Raw genomic sequence first — 19,145 nt, 5'->3', positions numbered from 1 at the left:
ATTTAATAAAAATAAGTAGATTTCCTTGTTAAATGATTACATTTTACAACTTGTGGAAAGGGCTTGGTCGTTTTAAAAGCCTTCTTTGTTATAATTGGTGTTTTACATGAGGGTTTATTCTCACCTTGATGTGCTTAGGTGTTATGTATCTATTTACCTTGGCAGGGAGATGAGCCTTTCCCCCTCTCTGGGAGTAAAGGAAGGTGATATGGTAACTCAGTCCATCACAGGCATCACAGTTCTGTCCATGTCTGAGCTTCTTTGGTAGCTCCAGTGCACATATATCACTGCACAGATTTGAAATCACATGTATCACTGCACAGATTTGAAATTAAGGATTGGGTTTATCTACCTGACTAAAGGGTTGAGTACCACAGTTTCCAAGAGAAGTGAAATACATCTGTCATACATACATACATCTGTCTCAGTAAGTCAAAAATGAAGGTTTATGGATGTTGCAGCAAAGTCATTGAGAGATGAACTAGAACAAACTTTTAAAGGCTTCCTCTTCAAATTTATCTGCAATATTTATGGCCATCCTTTGCCCTACTTACACACGACCTAAAAGAGCCACCATCATGTATGTGGTCAGACCTGTGCCAGTGTGACTTTGAGATAAGGTAAAAGTGCAGTACAGTCTGTGTGGTCTCTGTTAGTCTCATCATGTCTGTTTTATTACAAATCTTGTAATTTTTTGTGTTTGTTTAAAAATTGAGATTCATATTTATTTTAAGGAATAGAAGATCCATTCCTTAACATTTCTGAAGTATTTTATACTGAAGTTATTTTTACACAGTCTTTGGAATTGGTGAGACATAAGTGAAGAAATCTGAAAGCATAGCTCTTAAGAGAATTTTAAAGAACTGAAGAAATACACTTTTCTCCCATTTAAATATCCATATCTGTTGGATGTGTCAAGATGACATGTTTTTCCTCTCACAAAAAATGTTTTTCAAATGAAAGTAAAGATACATGTGTGATCGTTTGATTCAAGGAACTTAGTGTTAAAGAAAGACACCGTGTCACAGAGCTCACAAGTAAATTAAGGCAATTGGCAGTAGTGAAGAAATAAAATTTTTAAAAGATAATGTATTGAAGACAGGTCCACAGGAGTTTGGAATAGTAGTGTTGTATGTAAATCAAACAATCTCATGATAACATAAAACAGAAATAGCAAAGAAGAAAAGCAAGCTGTGGCTCTATTCTATATAACCAGTCAGGCAGATTCCCAGATTTCCCTGATACCTTGTGCACATGCAGATGAGTGCACATGCACAGAATCCACTGCATAATGAGTGCTTGCTTGTGCTGAAGCCCCCTCAGCATTGCAGCCACATCATGCACAAAGGTGGGTGAAGCTTCAGCCTTGGGGGCAATGGGAGTAGGTTGGAGCCAATCTTGAGCTTGTTTACAGACATAACCATCACCTGTTGCTGTGTTTAGCCGCTTCCCTGTTTCCTACCATGAACCAGAATTACAAGGAAAATCTGTTCTTTTTCCAGTCTGTTTGGAGGCAAAGCAAAATCCTGGTCAGACCCTGTTCGTGTGCAAGTTCCTTTGCTAGGAAAAGGAGCTGTGGAAAAACATCCAAATATGTAAAAATTTGTCTAAAATAAGCTTTAATTGTTGGGGTGTTTTGTTTTGTTTGGTTTTTTTTTGTTTGTTTGTTTTTTGTTTTTTACATTCTTTTTCATTATTTAGTCATGTTAAAAATATCAAAAACCTTCTTCATTTTTCTCTTCAGTAACAAGTACATTATTAACACAGGGACAAATTTTTTTCTTTCTGTGTTTCTTAGCACTAGTTAGCCTTTAACTTGCAGAAACTTAATAATTTGTATTCTGAGATCAAACTAACACTGTCATATGTAAGGAACTGTTTTAGGGAGAAAAAAGCAATGGCTCACTATGAATAGAATAATTCATCCACACTACAATGCATGTGTTTCTAACACAGAAACCTGATGACTCTAAAAAAACCCCAAACTGCCTTATTCAGTATAAAATTCCACTATCCCCCAAGCTGTTCCCCTGGTTTTAAGACAAAAATAATAAATGTAGCAACTGCTTTTCTGGAATTTCCTATTTCAAATAATGTGGTATATTCACATATTTAAATACAACTTTTCCACTGCAAAGTTTTTTGTGTTTTAGTGAACTGCAGTGATACCTTCAGGATTCTTGCAGCATTATAATCCCACTCCTGAATAAAGTGTGTATGATGTAAATCCTTGCTGAAGCGAGGATTTATTAAAATTATAATTTTAGAGCTTCTTAGCCCAAAGCAGTCATTCTCTTATTGGTGTCTTTTTATATTTTAATTTCTTGTGCAAACTGCTGATTTTTCAAGATAACAGAGGTTTTGAATAAATCAATTCTTAAAACAGAGCTTCTTATGTGTGATATTATGTCTGATCTTTATGTAGCTACTTAGTCAAACTGCTGCTGGTTCTGGTGCCTAACTAAATATTTCAGGGTTGGGCCAGTTGCTTAAGAGTTACTTATGGAAGGTCTAATTATGACTATTGATCCGTATGTGGGTTTTTTTATCCTATGAAATATTTTTAACTGTACTTAGAGGTTTAATCTAGTTGATTATTTTTTAAGTGTTTGACAAGGGGTAAGGGAATCTCTTTAAGTTGATTTCCTGAGGTTTATATAAATTCTTGAGAGCTGTGTCATATTACTGTCTGTAAATGACTGACATTAAACTGATTTTTATAAAGGAAGCAAAGTAATAAAACTTGTATTTAGGCCATTTATTGGCTCTGCTTTCTGATTTTGGCAGGCATTATTTCTCCAAAACAATACAGGTTAGTGTGCACTAGAACTACAAGGGTTTTTTTAGTTCAGATTATAATTCTAAACATATAGTGTGATACTGCTTTTTTGCTGTATTCAATTTTTTTTAAAAGCCTCTCCTCTTTTTTGGGGAAAAAAATTAATATTTTTTAAAAATTTTAAACCAAATTTGGTCAAATTGCAATTATAAAAGTAGATAGTAGCTCTCAATTTTATATGTGCGAACTTGTGATTTTGTTTTCTAGTTTTAATTTTACCACTAAAGAAGAAATAGTGGATTCATTCCCTCAGATGAAAATCTTGCAGAACCAAGGGTTAAATAAAAGATTGCAGAGAATAAGAGAAGTGACAGAAACTGGAAAGAGGTGTTCAAGGAGTATTCTCAGATATTGTTCACTTCTCCTATTTTTCATTGTAGTTTTTTCCTAGACATTTTTCCATTCCAGAAAATAGTAATTTCTTAAGAATTAAACTAACCCAGAAGTTATAAATTTGGCTGTTTTTCTTTGGACTAAGGTGAACATTCAGATGAAGTCAGTAGAAAGACTGGAGTAGTTCAATTAGGAAAGGAGGTAACAGCTTTATTCTTAAAATTTCCAAATACTGAAAATATAAGCAGTGCTTAGCTTCTTAAATAAGTTGCTAAAGCATTTTAAAAATTGTTTGTTTCTCTTTCTAGAAATAAAAATAACCCACCACCTCACCCAGTCCTGTCATCCATATCAGTTCTTTTCTGCTACCATCTAGGAACTGCTGTAAAAGGCTCATTTCTAATCACACTACTCAGAATACCAAGGATTGTTCTCTTGTACCTTTGCAATATCCTAAACCAAAAGGTAGGTCAATGCTTCTGTAATACTATAAAAATAGAGGGTTAAAGATGAGATCATGGGGCAAAGAAGTGAAGAATATATTTCCTGCTTAAAAATATATGGTATTGCTATTACTGTCTATTATTAATAGATGGATTTTCTATTTTATCATGTTTTCTTCATTAGGAAGGCTTTTTTCTCCCAACTCAGATATCAATACTTCCTTCTTATTCTCAAATCTGATAATAAAAAAGCAGAAAATACCAATATGAAACTCACCTTCATTGTTTTTATACAAAGGTTTTTCTGAAGGATAAAGAAAAAATTGGCAGACTGCTCTATTAAAACTTTTTGCATTCATTTTTAAGGAGCAGGAGTAAGAATACTATTGTTAGATTTAAAATCTGTTGTAGAAAATACTTCACCTGCCTTGTAATATGCTTCTATAGAGAGAATATATGGAATAAGAACTGTTCCTGGGAGTTGTAGTATCCAAGACGCATCTTCTGAGACACATAAAGCATAGATCTGGACTGTTTTGAATATTTTTTACCTTCTTTTTTCCTTTCATTCATCTCCACATCTGTTATCTTCTGCTGGAAGCACAGCACTGTAGGTAATTCTGGCACTTTTGCAAGGAGGGAGGACTGTTAGGAATGCACAGTTCTGATTTTAGGAGAAGATTTAAGAAAAGATTTTAATGTAGGTCTGTTCCTCTAGGGTTTACATTGGCCTTGAAGCATGTTATGTATAGTTATGACAGAGTGTTTACGTTTACAGTGACAATGTATTTAGTATGAGGCATGTGTTGGCTATAGGTTATGAAGGCTTAAATAAAAACTCCTTGTCATAAAACACTTGAAAGGTGTGGTCTGGATTTATGTTGCTTTCATATGGAAGTTGTGGTTATAAAACTTTGTGAGTTGTGTTAACTAAAGAACATTGTATAAAGACACAGACTTCCCCACCCTTGCAAAAAATGTTGCTGTTCTCTGTGAACAGAGGAGAAGTCAGGGGCCTGTGAGCTTGCAGGTAAATTTACAGATTTTTCTACACAGCAGTCTCCAAGCAGAATCAGAGAGGAGATTGTAGGTGAGATCCCTTGCTCTAGGCTTTTAACAAACAGTCCTTACTGAGATAACACAGCTTCACTAAAATCATCTCTCCAGCAATACATAGCAAGATTAAATTGTTCTCTGTCAGGAGTTTGCATGTACAGTCACTGTTTTGAAGGAGTTACTTCTGGAATATTTTCATGAACCTTTTTGGAAAAGTTGGGAGGTTTGTGGTTTCTGCTTGAACAATAGTAGCTGTTGAGACTTGAGTTTTCTATAGCGACTGGAAGATCTCTGCTTTCCAAAACAAGATAAAAACATTCTGACCTTTGGAAAAAATAAGATTAAAAAGACTGAGTGTCCTGAACTGGATTTCCTTTTGTTAAGAAAAACAGGCACTTAATTTTGGAAGGGAATTCTGGATACCAAGGTGTCTTGTTCTCATCTTGCATCATCTCCATGATGAGCTGTTCTGAGCTCATGATGTGATGGGGGATCATGGAACAACCTTAAGCTTTACTGCTCAGTTTTTGCTATGAAATTAATACAGCTCAGTGGTCTATGAAGAGCCTGTTCTAATACAAGATTTTTCTTCCTGATGTGAAAAATGAATGTAATGCTCTGAGTCAAAACACATGGATGTTCATATAAGCCCTTCTACCCATTCTTTTATTTTTGTTCAGTAGAGTACCAGTCATTTCAGAACTCTGGAAGGTTTTTGATAATCAGGTTAAAAATCTGTCTCTGTACTCCCTGATCACTGTGAAGTACTTTAAGGATTACTGACTTGCCTGCCTGTTTTTCTCCCCAGGCAGCTGTTAGCTCACAAAGCTGCTTGCAGCACATATTTTCTTTTCCCAGAGAAGAATCTTCCATCCACAGGAAGAAAAAAAAAAAAAAAGCACAACTCTGCAGTCATTAATATTGAACAGTCTGAATTAAAAGCTGTTCCTAAAATCCTAATGGAAGTATCTGCTGCCTAAGTGAAAATTTTATTAGAAGAGTCAGTCACCTGTAGAACATTGGTTTTGTTTGAGGCTAATTATGTGTCCAATAACCAATCATTTCATTTATTGCAGAAGAATGCAAAGCACCTGTTTGACTGCTGTTCCTGCTGGGTTTGCTTCCCAAAAAGTTGCTTAAGATACTTTAACCAGGTATGCTCTGTCATCTCAGTCCCTCAGCCTCCTCTGGATACCATGGTTGGTGCCTGACCCTTAGCATGGCTAAAAGTGGCTCAGCCTGGGTGCAGGCCAGAGTTTCCTGCTGGCCGCCTAAATTAACGAAACAAAAAAGCCTCTAAGTGCTTGGTGTGAAGAAACAGGGAATTTACAAATATGCAAGGTGCTAGGTTTTAGAAAACTTGGTAATACAGCTTGAGATAGTCAGCCCTTTCAGAGGGCCACTTGCTGTTTCTGGAGGTAAGAATACTTAACATTTTGTTGAGTTGTGCCAGACAGACTTATGAAGCACAGAGAGTCCAGGTAGGAGGAAGCAATGAAGAATTAGGAAATATACCTGGAATATGGCATTAACTAGTTACAGTGTTTTCCATCTGGAAGTCCTGAATAAAGAAACTTAAATTCCTAGTGATTGCCAGTATCAAGAGATCTGGAAATACAAACCATGATGATAGCAGTCTAGTTTAAAACATGTTTTAATTGGAAATGGATGATTTCTGACATACAGCAGTTTTACAGATACTCGACACCTCTTTTTACCTTCACAATTCATTTCTCCAAATCCAGTCCATATTTACATATATAATTGTAAATAGTTAGTTTTTGTCGTTGTCATTGCCTTGTTTTTATCTCTGGGACCTGTGATATTCCTAATGTGAAAGGGAATCATATGTTCATGCCATGCTGATTCCACCCTCTGAATGCTGAGCTCTTTGTTCTCATTGCTGAGGGTAGTGGTGAAGTAAACAAGACAATCCTGATAAAGGGTCTGACTTCTCTTAAGTGGGTGCATAAATTAGGTTTAGTCTTGGACAGTTGTTAAGAGAGTTTTCAGTTTAGTTCACCATAGATTAAATACTTCTGCAGTGAAATTTCTGAATTTTCCAGGTTTACATTTTCTAGGTAGGTCTTATAGTCAGTGACTTGGTGAGGAATATCAGAGTTCATTTTGCCTCCAGGCTTTCCCCTTGGCTTGGCTTCCTGCCTTTCAAAGAGATATCCAGCATCCTAGTGTTTACTTTCTCCAGCTGTTGTCTGCTATGTGTCTGTTAAAAGAATTAATTACTATAATGTTCTTCCTTTTGTTTCAGAAAGCTGTATTGTAGCTCTTTTCCCCTTTAAAGATTTCCTGTTTCCTATTCTATTGTTGGCAGATTTCTGGTTTTATGTGAGTTGTGGTTTTTAATCTAATGATCATAATAAAGTGTTCACTTTTGTTTTGTTTTTTGAATATATTTTTAGCAAAGGTGATGGTTGTCCACATGTTTCAAATCCAGGGAAATTTGGGCAATAATTAGAAAAAAAAAAAGCAAGAACAGGCCTCAAGATTTTAATAGAACTTCTATCTGTACGAAATTTAAACGTTGGTCTTGAATTACTGCATCTCATTTAGTAATTTGTGGATATAATTATTTGTTTCATTTTTTCCCCTATAACTAATCTGTTCAAGGCTATTTATTTTAAAAAAAATGTTACCATGATTGAAAGCCATTGATTAGTCTTTGGTTCTGTAAAATCTGTGGCCATGTGTAGAAGAGAAAAAAAAAAAGAAGGAAAAAATGTCAGCAGTTTTAAGCAGCTTTGACAATTTCTTGATTAACAGAAGTAGTGAGCTCTTAAAAGCTCCTACTGAGATTGGTGGAAGCTGCCAGGAGCAAGGTAGAAATTCCCCACGTATGTTGAACACAGACCTGAGAGTAGTCTCGGAGGGAGGGGTTAAAAAATTGTACCTGTGTTTCTAACATTTTCTTAAAGAAGTATTCTTGAAGTTCAGATTTTGATATTTTTGTAACCTTAAATGTGGAACAGCTGTTGTAAAAGTTGGTCCAAAGATCATTGTGTACATTAGCATTCCTTACTATTTACTATTCTTTTGCTTTTTATTCTAGCACTATTTTCACTTTAATGAAGAGCATATAATTACCTGAAGCTCTAAAAAAAATAAAATAGAAGATCCAATCACTTCTGCACTATTTTCTTCAACCTGTTGTTAAACTGCTTAGGTAATTTGAATACTTTCTGTTCCTTCATTCACAAGTTTAATCAGGATTAAACAGTACTTTGTTTTCCCTCTGAGAACTTGGCAGATGAGAAACAGGTGCTGGAGAAAGTAACCCTGGTGAAAGAATGCAAGCTTCTTTCTTCCCATGCAGAATCAACCAAGTGCTCTATTATGTTATCTAAAGGTACTTTCTGGGCTGCAGTACCACCCTGCATGTGATGATATTTAATTCTGACTTTAATTGTTGCATGCATCCCTGAAGTGACTCATTCTCTGCAGGCTCAGTTAGGTTTTGCTCAGCTCTCCTGGAGGTTAAGTGGAACAAGCCAAAGAGTTACCCTGTCATCTTCCCATCACGACAGAGTGCTGTGCTAGATGCTGGCTATTGTCATATTTGCAGGGGGCATAATGTAAGCCCAGTGTCCTGTGCAGATTGCAATGTGGACAATTACATTCAGCCTTCCTAAATTTCTCTTGGATTTGCAACTGGATCCTGTGCTAAACTGTGGTGTAGTGTTGCTATGTGCTGTAAAACAGTTCACTCCTTAAGCTGTTCCACTTCAGTCATGGGCAAAGTGATTCATGTGTGTGTATAATCCATTAGCAACAATTGTAAAGCACTCAGGGTTCTGTGGCTGAAAAGTGCCTTCTGAATATAAAGTCACTATCCTTACTTGACAGTTCTGCTTGCCAACACTTGTCAGAATTACCACAGATTTTTTATCTGGCTCTGATGGTTTCAGTATGTTCCAGATAAACATATCCAATCATCTCAAGTAAAATCTAGGAGACAGAAATTTTTCTTCTGTAAAAAGAATATACTGGCTTTTAATGTGATTTGGGAATGATGAGGTCTGTGTCTCTCCTGCTTTCTTAAGTTGTAATGGCAGTCTTAACTTTAGAAACATTGACGTGTTCACATGTTCTCCCTTTACAGCCTTGCTGCAGTGACTTTTTAAAAACAATACAGCTGGATAGTTTTGCTTTTCTGTGTCTGCTTTGGGTCCATCTGCAGCCAGTTGGCAAAGTGACTCCTCCAAAGTACAGTGCCTGGGTTTCTGAAGGGGTTGCTGAGCAGGGTGTGGTTTCTGTGTTCATCAGCATGGCTGCTGCAGTGCTGCAGCCTTCTGGGCTGTCAGGGAATTCAGCAGGGTGTGAGCCCCATTTCCTGGGACAGAGACCCTTCCTGGGCACCGAAAGCCAGCAAATGTCCAGTGTAATAAACCAAAAGCAAGTCTGTCTAATGGCTCTATATCCATAGCAGTTCGTTGTCTCTTAAACTTTGGATGGAAGCCTATCAGGAGGTTTCAGTTAAGTGCCTTGTGGAGAATTCACCTAGATAAAACCAAAATTCATGCATGCTATTGTAAAGCACAGTTCTCTCCATGCCAAACACGTTGTGCCTCACCCCATCAAGTACTTATTTTTCCTCCCAAAAGCAATAATACATTTTAATGTTACTGACAATATTGCTTCTAGATATAGAGCTAATTTTTCAATCCTCTTGAAAGTACAAGGATAAAATGTTCTTCTACACTGAAATAATATTTTATATAAGTTTATCTCCCCTCTACAGACTTTATGTATATGATAATAGGAAACAAAAATCTTTAGGTCCTAACTCATTCTGTGGGATGAACCATGTAGGGAATAGAGTTGAACAAAGGTGACTAATTCTTACTTTGCTACATTTCTTCTTCCCTATCCCATTAAGAAGAAACAGAAGGGGGAAAAAGAGAGAGAAGGAGAAAATAAAAGGCAATTAAACAAGTGACAGGTAATTCTGTGCTTTTAAGCAGAGAAATTTGTGAACAACTCTCTGGAAATCTTCAGTTTGATTTATTTCAGAAATCCCAAATAAGAACATTTTCTCACTAAGTGCAGAAGCCCTGAAAGCAACCTCAGTAATGGTGTAATCATCATGCAATGGGCACGTAAAGCAGGATCCTTTTGCTCCAACCCTGTCATGGAAATGGAGCCCACATGTATTACTGTGATGCAGCAGGAAAGGACACCCAACTACCCTCTGAGAAAAATGCTGTGTTGGTCCTACCCACTGGATGACAGCCATGGAGGGAGTAGATAACACAGAGAGTAGGAAGCAAGGAAACCTGAAAATTTTCTCCAGTAAGTCCAGATGAAAATATAAGATGAAATGGAAATAAATTAAAGTTGTGCTTTTTGGACTGCTTGGAAAAATTCAGGAAGCTTCTTACAGATAGTAATTAGCCGAAGAACAAAAAAATAACCAATTCTGTATTAGCTGTGTGCTTATTGATTGGAAGTGGAGGAGAAAAATATTCTCCATGTGTTTGTCAGCCACTGGACAATAGCCTTTTTTTAACAAGGCTTCAGGAAGCACAGAGTCAGTCCTGGAAGCTATGAGATGAAACACTTGCACTGGAAAGAAGGGGATAAATGCCACTGTACAAGTTGCTGCTTATGTGCTCAGGCTTATTTCATGGAGGGGACTGGAATATCCTGTGGCAAATGAAGGGTAAGAGCAAGCCCATTAGCCATCTATGAGACAGCAGGGAAGGCTAAAAGCCTGACAAGATCAGCAGAAAAATAGAGCAGAGTAGATATAAATTGTTCATGAATAAATGTCATCTGGAAGTTGGAAGGTTCCTAAGGACCAGCAGGACAACTGTCTGGAACAGCTCCACATGTGAGGCCTGGGAGAGGGGAAGTCCCAAGTGATTTAAAGAAGGGTTTTCCACTTAGGAGAAGATTTGTGTAATATGCTAATCTGAAATAGGCACTGGAGTGGCTGAAAGTCCCTTCCAGTCTTGTATGACCTCATCTCTTCAGTGGGGCCTCACAAGGCCCATCTTGCTCTCATTTCCCACCATCTGAGAGTCATGATACAACTCTCCCAGCAGACCACTAACTGCTGACAGCAGCCACACTCATTGCCTCCTGCTACCCCTGGATTTTGTTTTCTGAAGGGCTTCCATTGGCATCAGTGACACTTGCAGGCTGAGGCACTTTAAGGTCCAGCCTGAGCACTGCACTGCACTGCAGGTAGCGGACCAGGGCAGCCCCCAGGAGAGCTGGCAGCAATAAAATCAGATTGGGATGAAAACACCAGCAGAGCAGAAAAAGCTGAACTGGGATGAGAGATCAGCATGTCTCCTTCTTCCTTTTAAAGAAGATTCTGTTGCTATGGCAATTTTCTCTTCCCCAAGCTCATTTTATGAAAGCAAGCCCTAGAATGGAGGACTGAATTCAGCTGTTACACAAAGTAGCAATTATTCTCAACAATTGGAGAACTTACAGTCTGGATCTGAGCCACAGCGCCTTTCTCATGAAACTCCCAGGTCACTTTTTCCAAGACCTTTGACATTCTGTGTTGTGAGGCACAGAAGGATATATTCTTTAAATAGATTTTTTTTTGCATACTGTGGTATTTGGAAATATGTAAACATTCACATTCCCTATTTATTCATCCTGACACTGAGAAGTCAGTGTCTAGTTCCCAGGCCCCAAGCCAGAAGGGGCTTGTGTTCTTCAGAGAGGAGGTGATATGAGATCAGCTTGCTGGTGGAAGGATAAATGCTGATCCCAGTCCACTATCCCCTGTGCTTTCAATGCTATCAATGCCACCATTACTTGCTTGTCACCAGAGCAGAGACTACTATTGTAAAAGATCAATTTATTAGGCAAAGATAAAAATATAAGAGTTATAACGTGTATATAAGATCAGACTGAATCTCTTTCTAGCTCAGTATCCCATCTTCAGCAATGACTGTGAGCAAATGCTAAGATAGAACAAAAGGATATTTCCCTGCCTCTGTGCTGTTTCAGAATCTGTTTTCAACCGAGGGATTTCTTGAGCTGTGTGTTTTCTGTGTGTTTAATAACTCTCAGCAGATTCCTTTTCCCTGAAATTCCCCATCTCCATTGAGCTCCTGTGAACTTTTAGAAGCTAAAGCATCCTTCGCCCAGCAGTGCACAGTTTGCAGATTTATGGTGAGAAGGAATACTGTCTGTTTTCAAATTTGGCTCCTAATACTTCATACTGTCCTGCCCCTGCCTGGCCTTTGTTCTGGAAGAGGCAGTGAGCCATCTAAGCCTACACAGCCTCCCTGCATTTCTCATGAGCCAGCAGCATGAGCCTCCTGCTGCATCCTCCTTCAGTCATGTCTTTTCCAGACAGAAGAGCCTCACGTTCCCCAGACAGAAGACATTCCATGCCTTTTGGATCATTCCTGCTGCCCTTCTCCCAAACATTTTCAAACCCTCTAAAGTTTTTGTGCATGGAAAAATATATTCTGTAGAAACACATATTTAAATAACCTGTTTCTAAATGTTAGCAGGTTCTTAAATGCCATGGTCTACCATCTTAGCCTTTGCTACAATCTTTAATTTGAAAGGCTTTGGATTATTGCACATATCCTGCAATTTTAAACTTAATGGGATATATAAGATTTTTATATATAATTCCTTTGCCAAAAATTATTTGCAAATATAGGTAATGACTTGTATGTGTTAGGTGTTCGTTGATGAGTAAGAACAAAAAACCACTTGAGCTCATTTTTGTGCAATGCTGAATTGCATGGAAATGTACGTTAGCTTAAATGTTTGATGTGTTTTGTTAATGAGAACATGTAGATTTCTATGTGGCTGGATGGGATCAGGACATGGGTCTGTATGAGAAACTTGAAAATTGTGAGGCAAGTGTATGGAAAGAGATTCTAGGTTGAACAAGAAATCCTTCAAATATTTTTTTTTCTCAGAAATGTATTTTTTGCTAAAAGGTAGAGATCACTTGGCTGAGTTTTCCAATTGTGCTGGTAATATTCTTGCTTCACATATGTCTGACTAGTTTTGTAGCTTTCAGCAGTTCATTAATTTCTGCCTCCTATTCATTCTAGAATGTTAGATTATTACCTGGCTGCCTTTATTTCTTGAGTGTCATCATTAGGTAATACTTAGATTATTTGTTTAAGTTGTAACTGCTATAAATGCCATGTTTTATTAGCTGGTTTGTAACACAACAAATGCCTGTTCAGGTAGTGTACTGTCTCCAGCGTCATTTTCAGTCTTTTCAAGGTAACCATTCTAGTTAATAAATATCAGAAATTCTTTTCATTGCACATTCTTTGAATACCAAAGTGGCTATTTCAAGAGTGCAAACAAATGAGTATTTATTTTAAGTTTGGAAACAATGTTTGTACAAGCTCACGTGCTTTTTCAACATTCTTTTTTATTTTTAAAACACATTTTTTGCAATTTATAATGAATACAGAATGTCTGTTTAATTTATTGGCAAAATTTATACTGACCTCACCAGATCAGGATCTGCCCTGTGAATTTAGATCTTAAGGAACAAAAACAAACTTAGAAAACACTTTTCTACTTTGTGTCTCAGTTCCCTGTGTGTTCAATGGGAATGATGAAAGAGACTGAACTCCCAGCGTGTTCTAAAGAGCAGTCTGTCCATGTCTGAAATCCGCAGTGACAGCTCTGGGTGGCAGACAGAGGCACTGTGACCGAGGCCATCTCTGCCCGTGCCCTGGCCCAGCAGGGCTGCACTGGCAGCTCCCCTGCTGCCACATCCTGGGAGTTCTGCTGTGACGGCATCCTGCCAGCAGGGGAACACCCTCAGGATAAATGAAAGTTAGCAAAGAAGGCATTTTCCTATTTAGGAATGAAGTGAGCTTGCTTGTTTAAACATATTTTTATGCAGATACTCTTTGAGTTCTGTAGAGTTCACTGGTGTCTCTGATGTTTTCATAGAATGGGCAATAGATCCATGGTCTTTATTTATACTTTCTCCATCTATGGATGGATTTTCTAATATGTAACTACAGTATTTACAGAATGTCAATGGTTTTTTCTTTACTATCAGAGGAAAAATCACTATGTTTTTATATAAATAATATCCACAATAAAGAGGCAGAAACTCTTTTTTGCATTTAACCTACCTTCCTTCCTTCCTGCCTGCCCTCCTGCCTGCCTTCCTCCCTTCCTTTCCTTCCTTTCCTTCCTTCCTTCTCTCAGACAATGTCATAGCTTTGCCATGCAACAGAAATTGCTCAGAGGTGAAACTGAACTCTACAGAAATAAATTTTCCTTGCTTCAGGTAGCTGAAATTGTTTAATATTTTGAATTGTAAGTAAGAAAAGACAGATTTTTGAACAGGAAGGGTTTTCAGTAGGCCAGTATAATTCACTTTCAGCAAACCCCTTATGGGCTGTTTATTTTTTCACTTCCAGGTGAAGCAGAAAGCAATTGTAAGCACCTCGTACATGTTTGCCTTTATAAATTCCTTTAGAACAGTAATCCCTTGCACACTGCAGCTCTTACTCACCATATCAGATGTGACTTAAGTTTTTGTGGTGTAATCTGCCTTCTAATAGTTTGAGTAAAGGGAAACTATACATAAGAATTGCTGGTAGAGCCCAGAACATGTTTCATGTATCATGAGTGCTACTTTTCTTAGCTGATATTTTGGACATAATTCCAAAACCTTGCTGAGGAGTTCCATAAAAGGAATATACATGTTAATTTATGCATAAGTGCAAAAATAATCAAATCCATGAAGGTAAATGTTCTATCCTCCCTACCTATCCAGGCAAGTTTCCACCAAGCAATAAAATGTAAAATTCTCAATACATTGAAAAACTGGTAGTGCCCCAATTATCTGTTGTTCTGAGTGGGGTGGGGCACATGATACAGGCACTGGTCTGGTCCAGAACCCTTCACAAAAAGGTTTGTTCAATGGCTATGACTATAAGCTTGAATTTCACTGAAGTGTTTGAAAGAGCCACATATAAAAAAATTTTAATCATCAACCTTTAATGACCCAGTAAATACAGAACTTCATTTTTCCACTTACACAGTTGGCCAGCAGTGTTGGAGTTACTGTTGTAGCCAGTAAGTTTGGACAGGATGACTCCAGGTGTTCTCTGGTAATTGTGTCATATTCATTCACAAATTCTGGGGTCAAGAACTTCGGTGTTTCAAAAGAAACTGGATAAATGTGGCTTCAGTAATTTATTTAGTCACTATTGTAACATTTGCTAATGGTGGAAATTATGTAGAAAAACTCTTTGAATTTAGAAGCATGACTATTATAGTAATTTAAAATAGGTAACTCTTTATATTCATAAAGTCAGTAATTCCAAATAGAGTTTAAGGCTTTGTGTTTTGCTGAAGTAAAATCTAGATTATCAGTGTTTCCTCTCTCACTGCATTATTATCTTATGTCATTTCAGCATGCATACACAACTACAGCCATAAATGGGACAAATTTTTGTACATCAGCAAAGGATGCTGCCTGTATTTTGGCAAGGAATTCTGCTAAACTTGCATCCATTAGCTGCTTTGGAGATTTTCTCCTATTTTTAGGAAAGGTAAGAGTAAATTAAAATATTGGTTCTGTAAAAATGAAGTGAAAAATCAGGTTTGATTATCTTTTCATATACCTAAATTAAATAAAGTTTATCTTTGTTAAATCCAGTGTTGTCAATGCTATACAATAAGTTTGGGAGAGAAGAATATCTGAGGAATTTACCTTTGCAGAGTTATTTTATTGTATGATAGCAGTGTCCTTGGACCCACTCTGGCAGTTCCAATTGCATCAAGTCTTTGGTAAATACGTGGCAAGAGGTTTCCTCTGCCCTCTGGTACTTACACATGGAATTGAACACAAAGTGCCACAGCCATGTGATGCTGGAAATTGCTTAGCTATCTCCCAGATGACATGTGCTCTTAAAATACTGGCTGTAATGTATTTGCCTCAGCGTTTGGGGGGATTGGTTTTTTTTTAATGAGAAACATTTCTGCATGACTAATGAGGCTGCACTTCTCTCTTGCTGCCCTGTACAGGTGTTTGTTGTGTGCTTCACTGTTTTTGGGGGATTGATGGCATTTAACTACCACCGGCAGTTGCAAGCTTGGGTGGTTCCTCTATTGCTGGTTGGATTTTTTGCCTACCTGATGTCCCACAGCCTTCTGTCTGTGTTTGAAGTGACAGCAGATGCCATGTTCCTTTGCTTTGCTATTGATATGGAAACAAATGATGGAACTGCAGAGAAGCCATACTTTGTGGATCAGGAGCTGCTGGTAAATCCCACTGATTACAGCAAAGATATTTGAGACATTCTAAGCTTTTAAGCACTTTTTCTTTCCCTAAGACCTAGTAATCTGAACTCACAACCCGTGCTATTTCCTTTCCAACACCTTAGAACAGGATGGACTTAGGGATTCAAGTACATTAATTTATAAACTGAAGTAAGTGGGTCCCTCTGACTCCTGTGTCTTAGCTATGACTTGCTGCCTTCTTTTAGATCATATTCAGTAAGTAATGGTTGACTCTCTAGGCCTAATTAGATATATCTTCAATATATCGTTGGTAATTAGAAGATATAAATAAATAGATAAGCTAGCTGCAGAAATTGATCCATGGGGTGCCCTTAGATTAATGCTTATATTTCTTGTGACTCACTGTACACTGATGAGAAAAAATTAACAAGTAGCAGGTCAGGGATCCACTCCACATCCTACAGATGCTGTAGTTCTGGACATATTTCATGCAAATCTGAGTTGCTCTGCTTCATACCTTTACAGATTCTTTTGCCAAAACATTGTCTTCTATCTCTTGATTAAACTCTTCTGCCTCTGGACAGGTTGTCCTACATCTTTACCCTTGTAATGATTGTATTGTATTACCCTCAGTACTCAGCTAATAGTGATGCAGTGCTGTAACTGAAGCCTTTGAATATATATGTGCCATCCCTTTCTAATTAAGAGAATATCTGAAGATGCAGATTTTTTTTTCCTTTTGTGCTATTTTTGACACTTCTGTCTTTTCCTTCACAAACTGCACAAGAGAAAATCTTAGCAATCCATGGAGAAAAATAACCAGCAGCCAGAGTAGCTCATATGACACAAATATTCTGGATAGATTTCTTCAGGACAATGTCAGAACTGTTTTGGAGTTTTGGTTATTATTTATTTTTTTAATGCTGCTGTTAGAGTTTCCGTAATATTCATAGAATTTTGTTGAGAACAATAACAGCAAAACAAAAAGCCAGCCTAAAGATAGGCTTAACCCTTTGTACAGAAGAAAGCAGATATATATTCTTTGGCTGTGGTTCAGAATAGTACTTAAGCACATCGCCTGGCTAGGAACATAAAACCGAATGGAAAACTCTGAAGCCTTGACCTCTGTTCTTCCCTCTCTGTTTTGCCAGATTCTAAAATACTTCTTAAGCCAATTTTCCTTCATGAAACAGAGGCTCTCTTTTCTCCACTTCCAAACTTTGTGGTAGTTTCTCTTTAACTGTGCTCTTAATTCTGTGTAATTAGCCATGCCCTAGAGCTGTGGGTGAAGAGAGGATTTCCCACAGGGACAAGGAGCCTTCCAAGCAGGACAGGCTCTATACCCTTCTATGGAAAAACTGTGGGCAGCACATCCAAACTCCTCCTCATTGTATGATGAAGAGTAAGTTTGCTAACACAGACAAGAATTTGGAGTTTCCCAACACATGAAGGCATTTGACTTGTCTGTGTTACAATCAGGTTACAAACATCCCGGGGGTGGAAGGGAGGCTCTGTGGCCCTCAGGACAATATGCAGCAGTGGGTGGAGAGCTGGGGGAGGGATTTCATACAGCTGGAAACCTCATTCCTGCAGTAGGAGTTGTAACAGAGATTTTGATTCCTCTTTCTCAGTTGCATTCATCACTTTTGCTGCCTCTGCAGTCCCTTGCAGTGTCACTCAGTGTCATCCAGCCAGGAACCAGCTAGAGTTTCTTAGCCCTGGGCTAATGATCTTCCTTCACCAGGTATTTTTATTAGCATAATGGTTTCCTTTCACAAATGCTCTCACCCTGATTTTTGCTTGCAGACCTTTGTGAGTCAGAGTAACAAGTTAACAGAAGGGCAAAACCACAGAAACACAAGACCATTCCAGGATAATGAAGATGGGACAGAGCTCCAGCCTATGGTGAGACAGGAGTGTGGGATATGTGTTTACCTGCCAGCTAATGTGTTTGCCTTTGTGTTCCAAGAAGGGATTATCACGTACCTCCTGACATCTCACAGCAACCAGGATAGTGTATCCAGTATCCTGTTCTTCTATTGCTTTCCCTCCTCAGGAAACCCTCTGCTAGCGCAAAATAAATGGATCAAATAATTATTGTCTCTTTTTTTCCACATTCCCCATTGTGCCCAGCAGAAGAAGAGAAAGTTTGGACAGTGCCAGAGGGGTGGGAGATAAATAATATTCAGGTAGTCTTTCACCTGCCTGCTGTATCAAAATCAGAAGAGTGGTAGGCTGCTTAATTTCATGCTGAAGTTCCAGACCTCTAAGACCAGAGTTTAGAGTCCTCTCCTCTTTCTCTCCTCTCCTCTTTCTCCCTATTTTGTCAGTATATACATTTATTTATTCTGTTTTATGATGGGGTAACAAAGCCGACATGCCAGAAGGGAGTGTTTCCCCACACCCAGGCTTGGGAAAGTCCTCAGAGTCAACACTCATCCACAGACATCTGAAAAAATACTGCAAATTGCCCAACCTAGAAGCTGCCCCAGCAAGTTCAGAATCAGGGTCTGATTTTCCCCAAGCATTGTGGGGGCCAGGCTAGGGCTGCTAGAGGAGGATTCTGCAGGAGCAGCTCCTCTGGCACCCACACTTGCTGGGTACTACAGGTCCTCTGCTGTCACAGCTACTTACACAAGTGTAACCTGTGCTGGTGACTTTTCTTGATCTGCTTTCAAAAGGTACCAGGCTGTAGTGACCTCTCACACAATTCTGTGGCCATTCTGCTACAGGCAGAGCACTCCTCCAGTTTATTACACAGTGAGGGATAGTACTAAATATTTTCATTGTTTGGGTCTGTTATTGCATACTTCAGTTATTTTTTTGCCAAGCACAGAAACCAGAGGCTGGGTGGGTGTTATTCCCTGCAAGAAGATTGTGGATTTGAGATACAAAAGAACTTTAATCGTTTTCCCAGTTTACTCTTACGACATTTAAATGCAGAAACAGTGCTACACATTATTTGACTTCTTTTTTCTCTCTTTGCAGACTTGAATGTGAAGTACACCAGGAGGTGTGGAAGCAGAGCAGCAATAGCACAAACAGTCATATCAGCAAAGGTTACCAATAGCCCAGGACAAAGTATTAGCTCCCTAAATCTGTTGTATCTTCTGCACTGGTAAAATGACACACAATCTGTTTGTATCAATAAAATATTTTGTGTGTCATCACATCTGATTTTTATTACTACATTTGTTGTGATGGTCTGAAAGTTGATAATAAACTCACTCTTTGTAAATTTC

General features: G+C 38.1%; 1 protein-coding gene across 1 annotated transcript in view; it reads left to right on the top strand.

Annotated features, from left to right (window-relative positions):
- The window catches only part of SLC44A3 (solute carrier family 44 member 3), a 35,252-nt gene extending 16,107 nt beyond the window's left edge, over positions 1-19,145 (top strand). Inside the window, exons 11-16 of the mRNA XM_064720236.1 lie at positions 3,481-3,637; positions 5,748-5,825; positions 15,075-15,212; positions 15,688-15,924; positions 17,710-17,808; positions 18,892-19,145. Of these exons, the coding sequence (XP_064576306.1) occupies positions 3,481-3,637; positions 5,748-5,825; positions 15,075-15,212; positions 15,688-15,924; positions 17,710-17,808; positions 18,892-18,897 (715 nt within the window). The 3' untranslated portion in view covers positions 18,898-19,145. The remainder of the gene's footprint in view (positions 1-3,480; positions 3,638-5,747; positions 5,826-15,074; positions 15,213-15,687; positions 15,925-17,709; positions 17,809-18,891) is intronic.

The sequence above is a fragment of the Zonotrichia leucophrys genome, chromosome 8 (assembly GCF_028769735.1).
Source record: "Zonotrichia leucophrys gambelii isolate GWCS_2022_RI chromosome 8, RI_Zleu_2.0, whole genome shotgun sequence".
NCBI lineage: Eukaryota > Metazoa > Chordata > Aves > Passeriformes > Passerellidae > Zonotrichia > Zonotrichia leucophrys.
The sequence above is the reverse complement of the archived record's forward strand: the minus strand, read 5'-3'. Positions and strand labels throughout refer to the sequence as shown.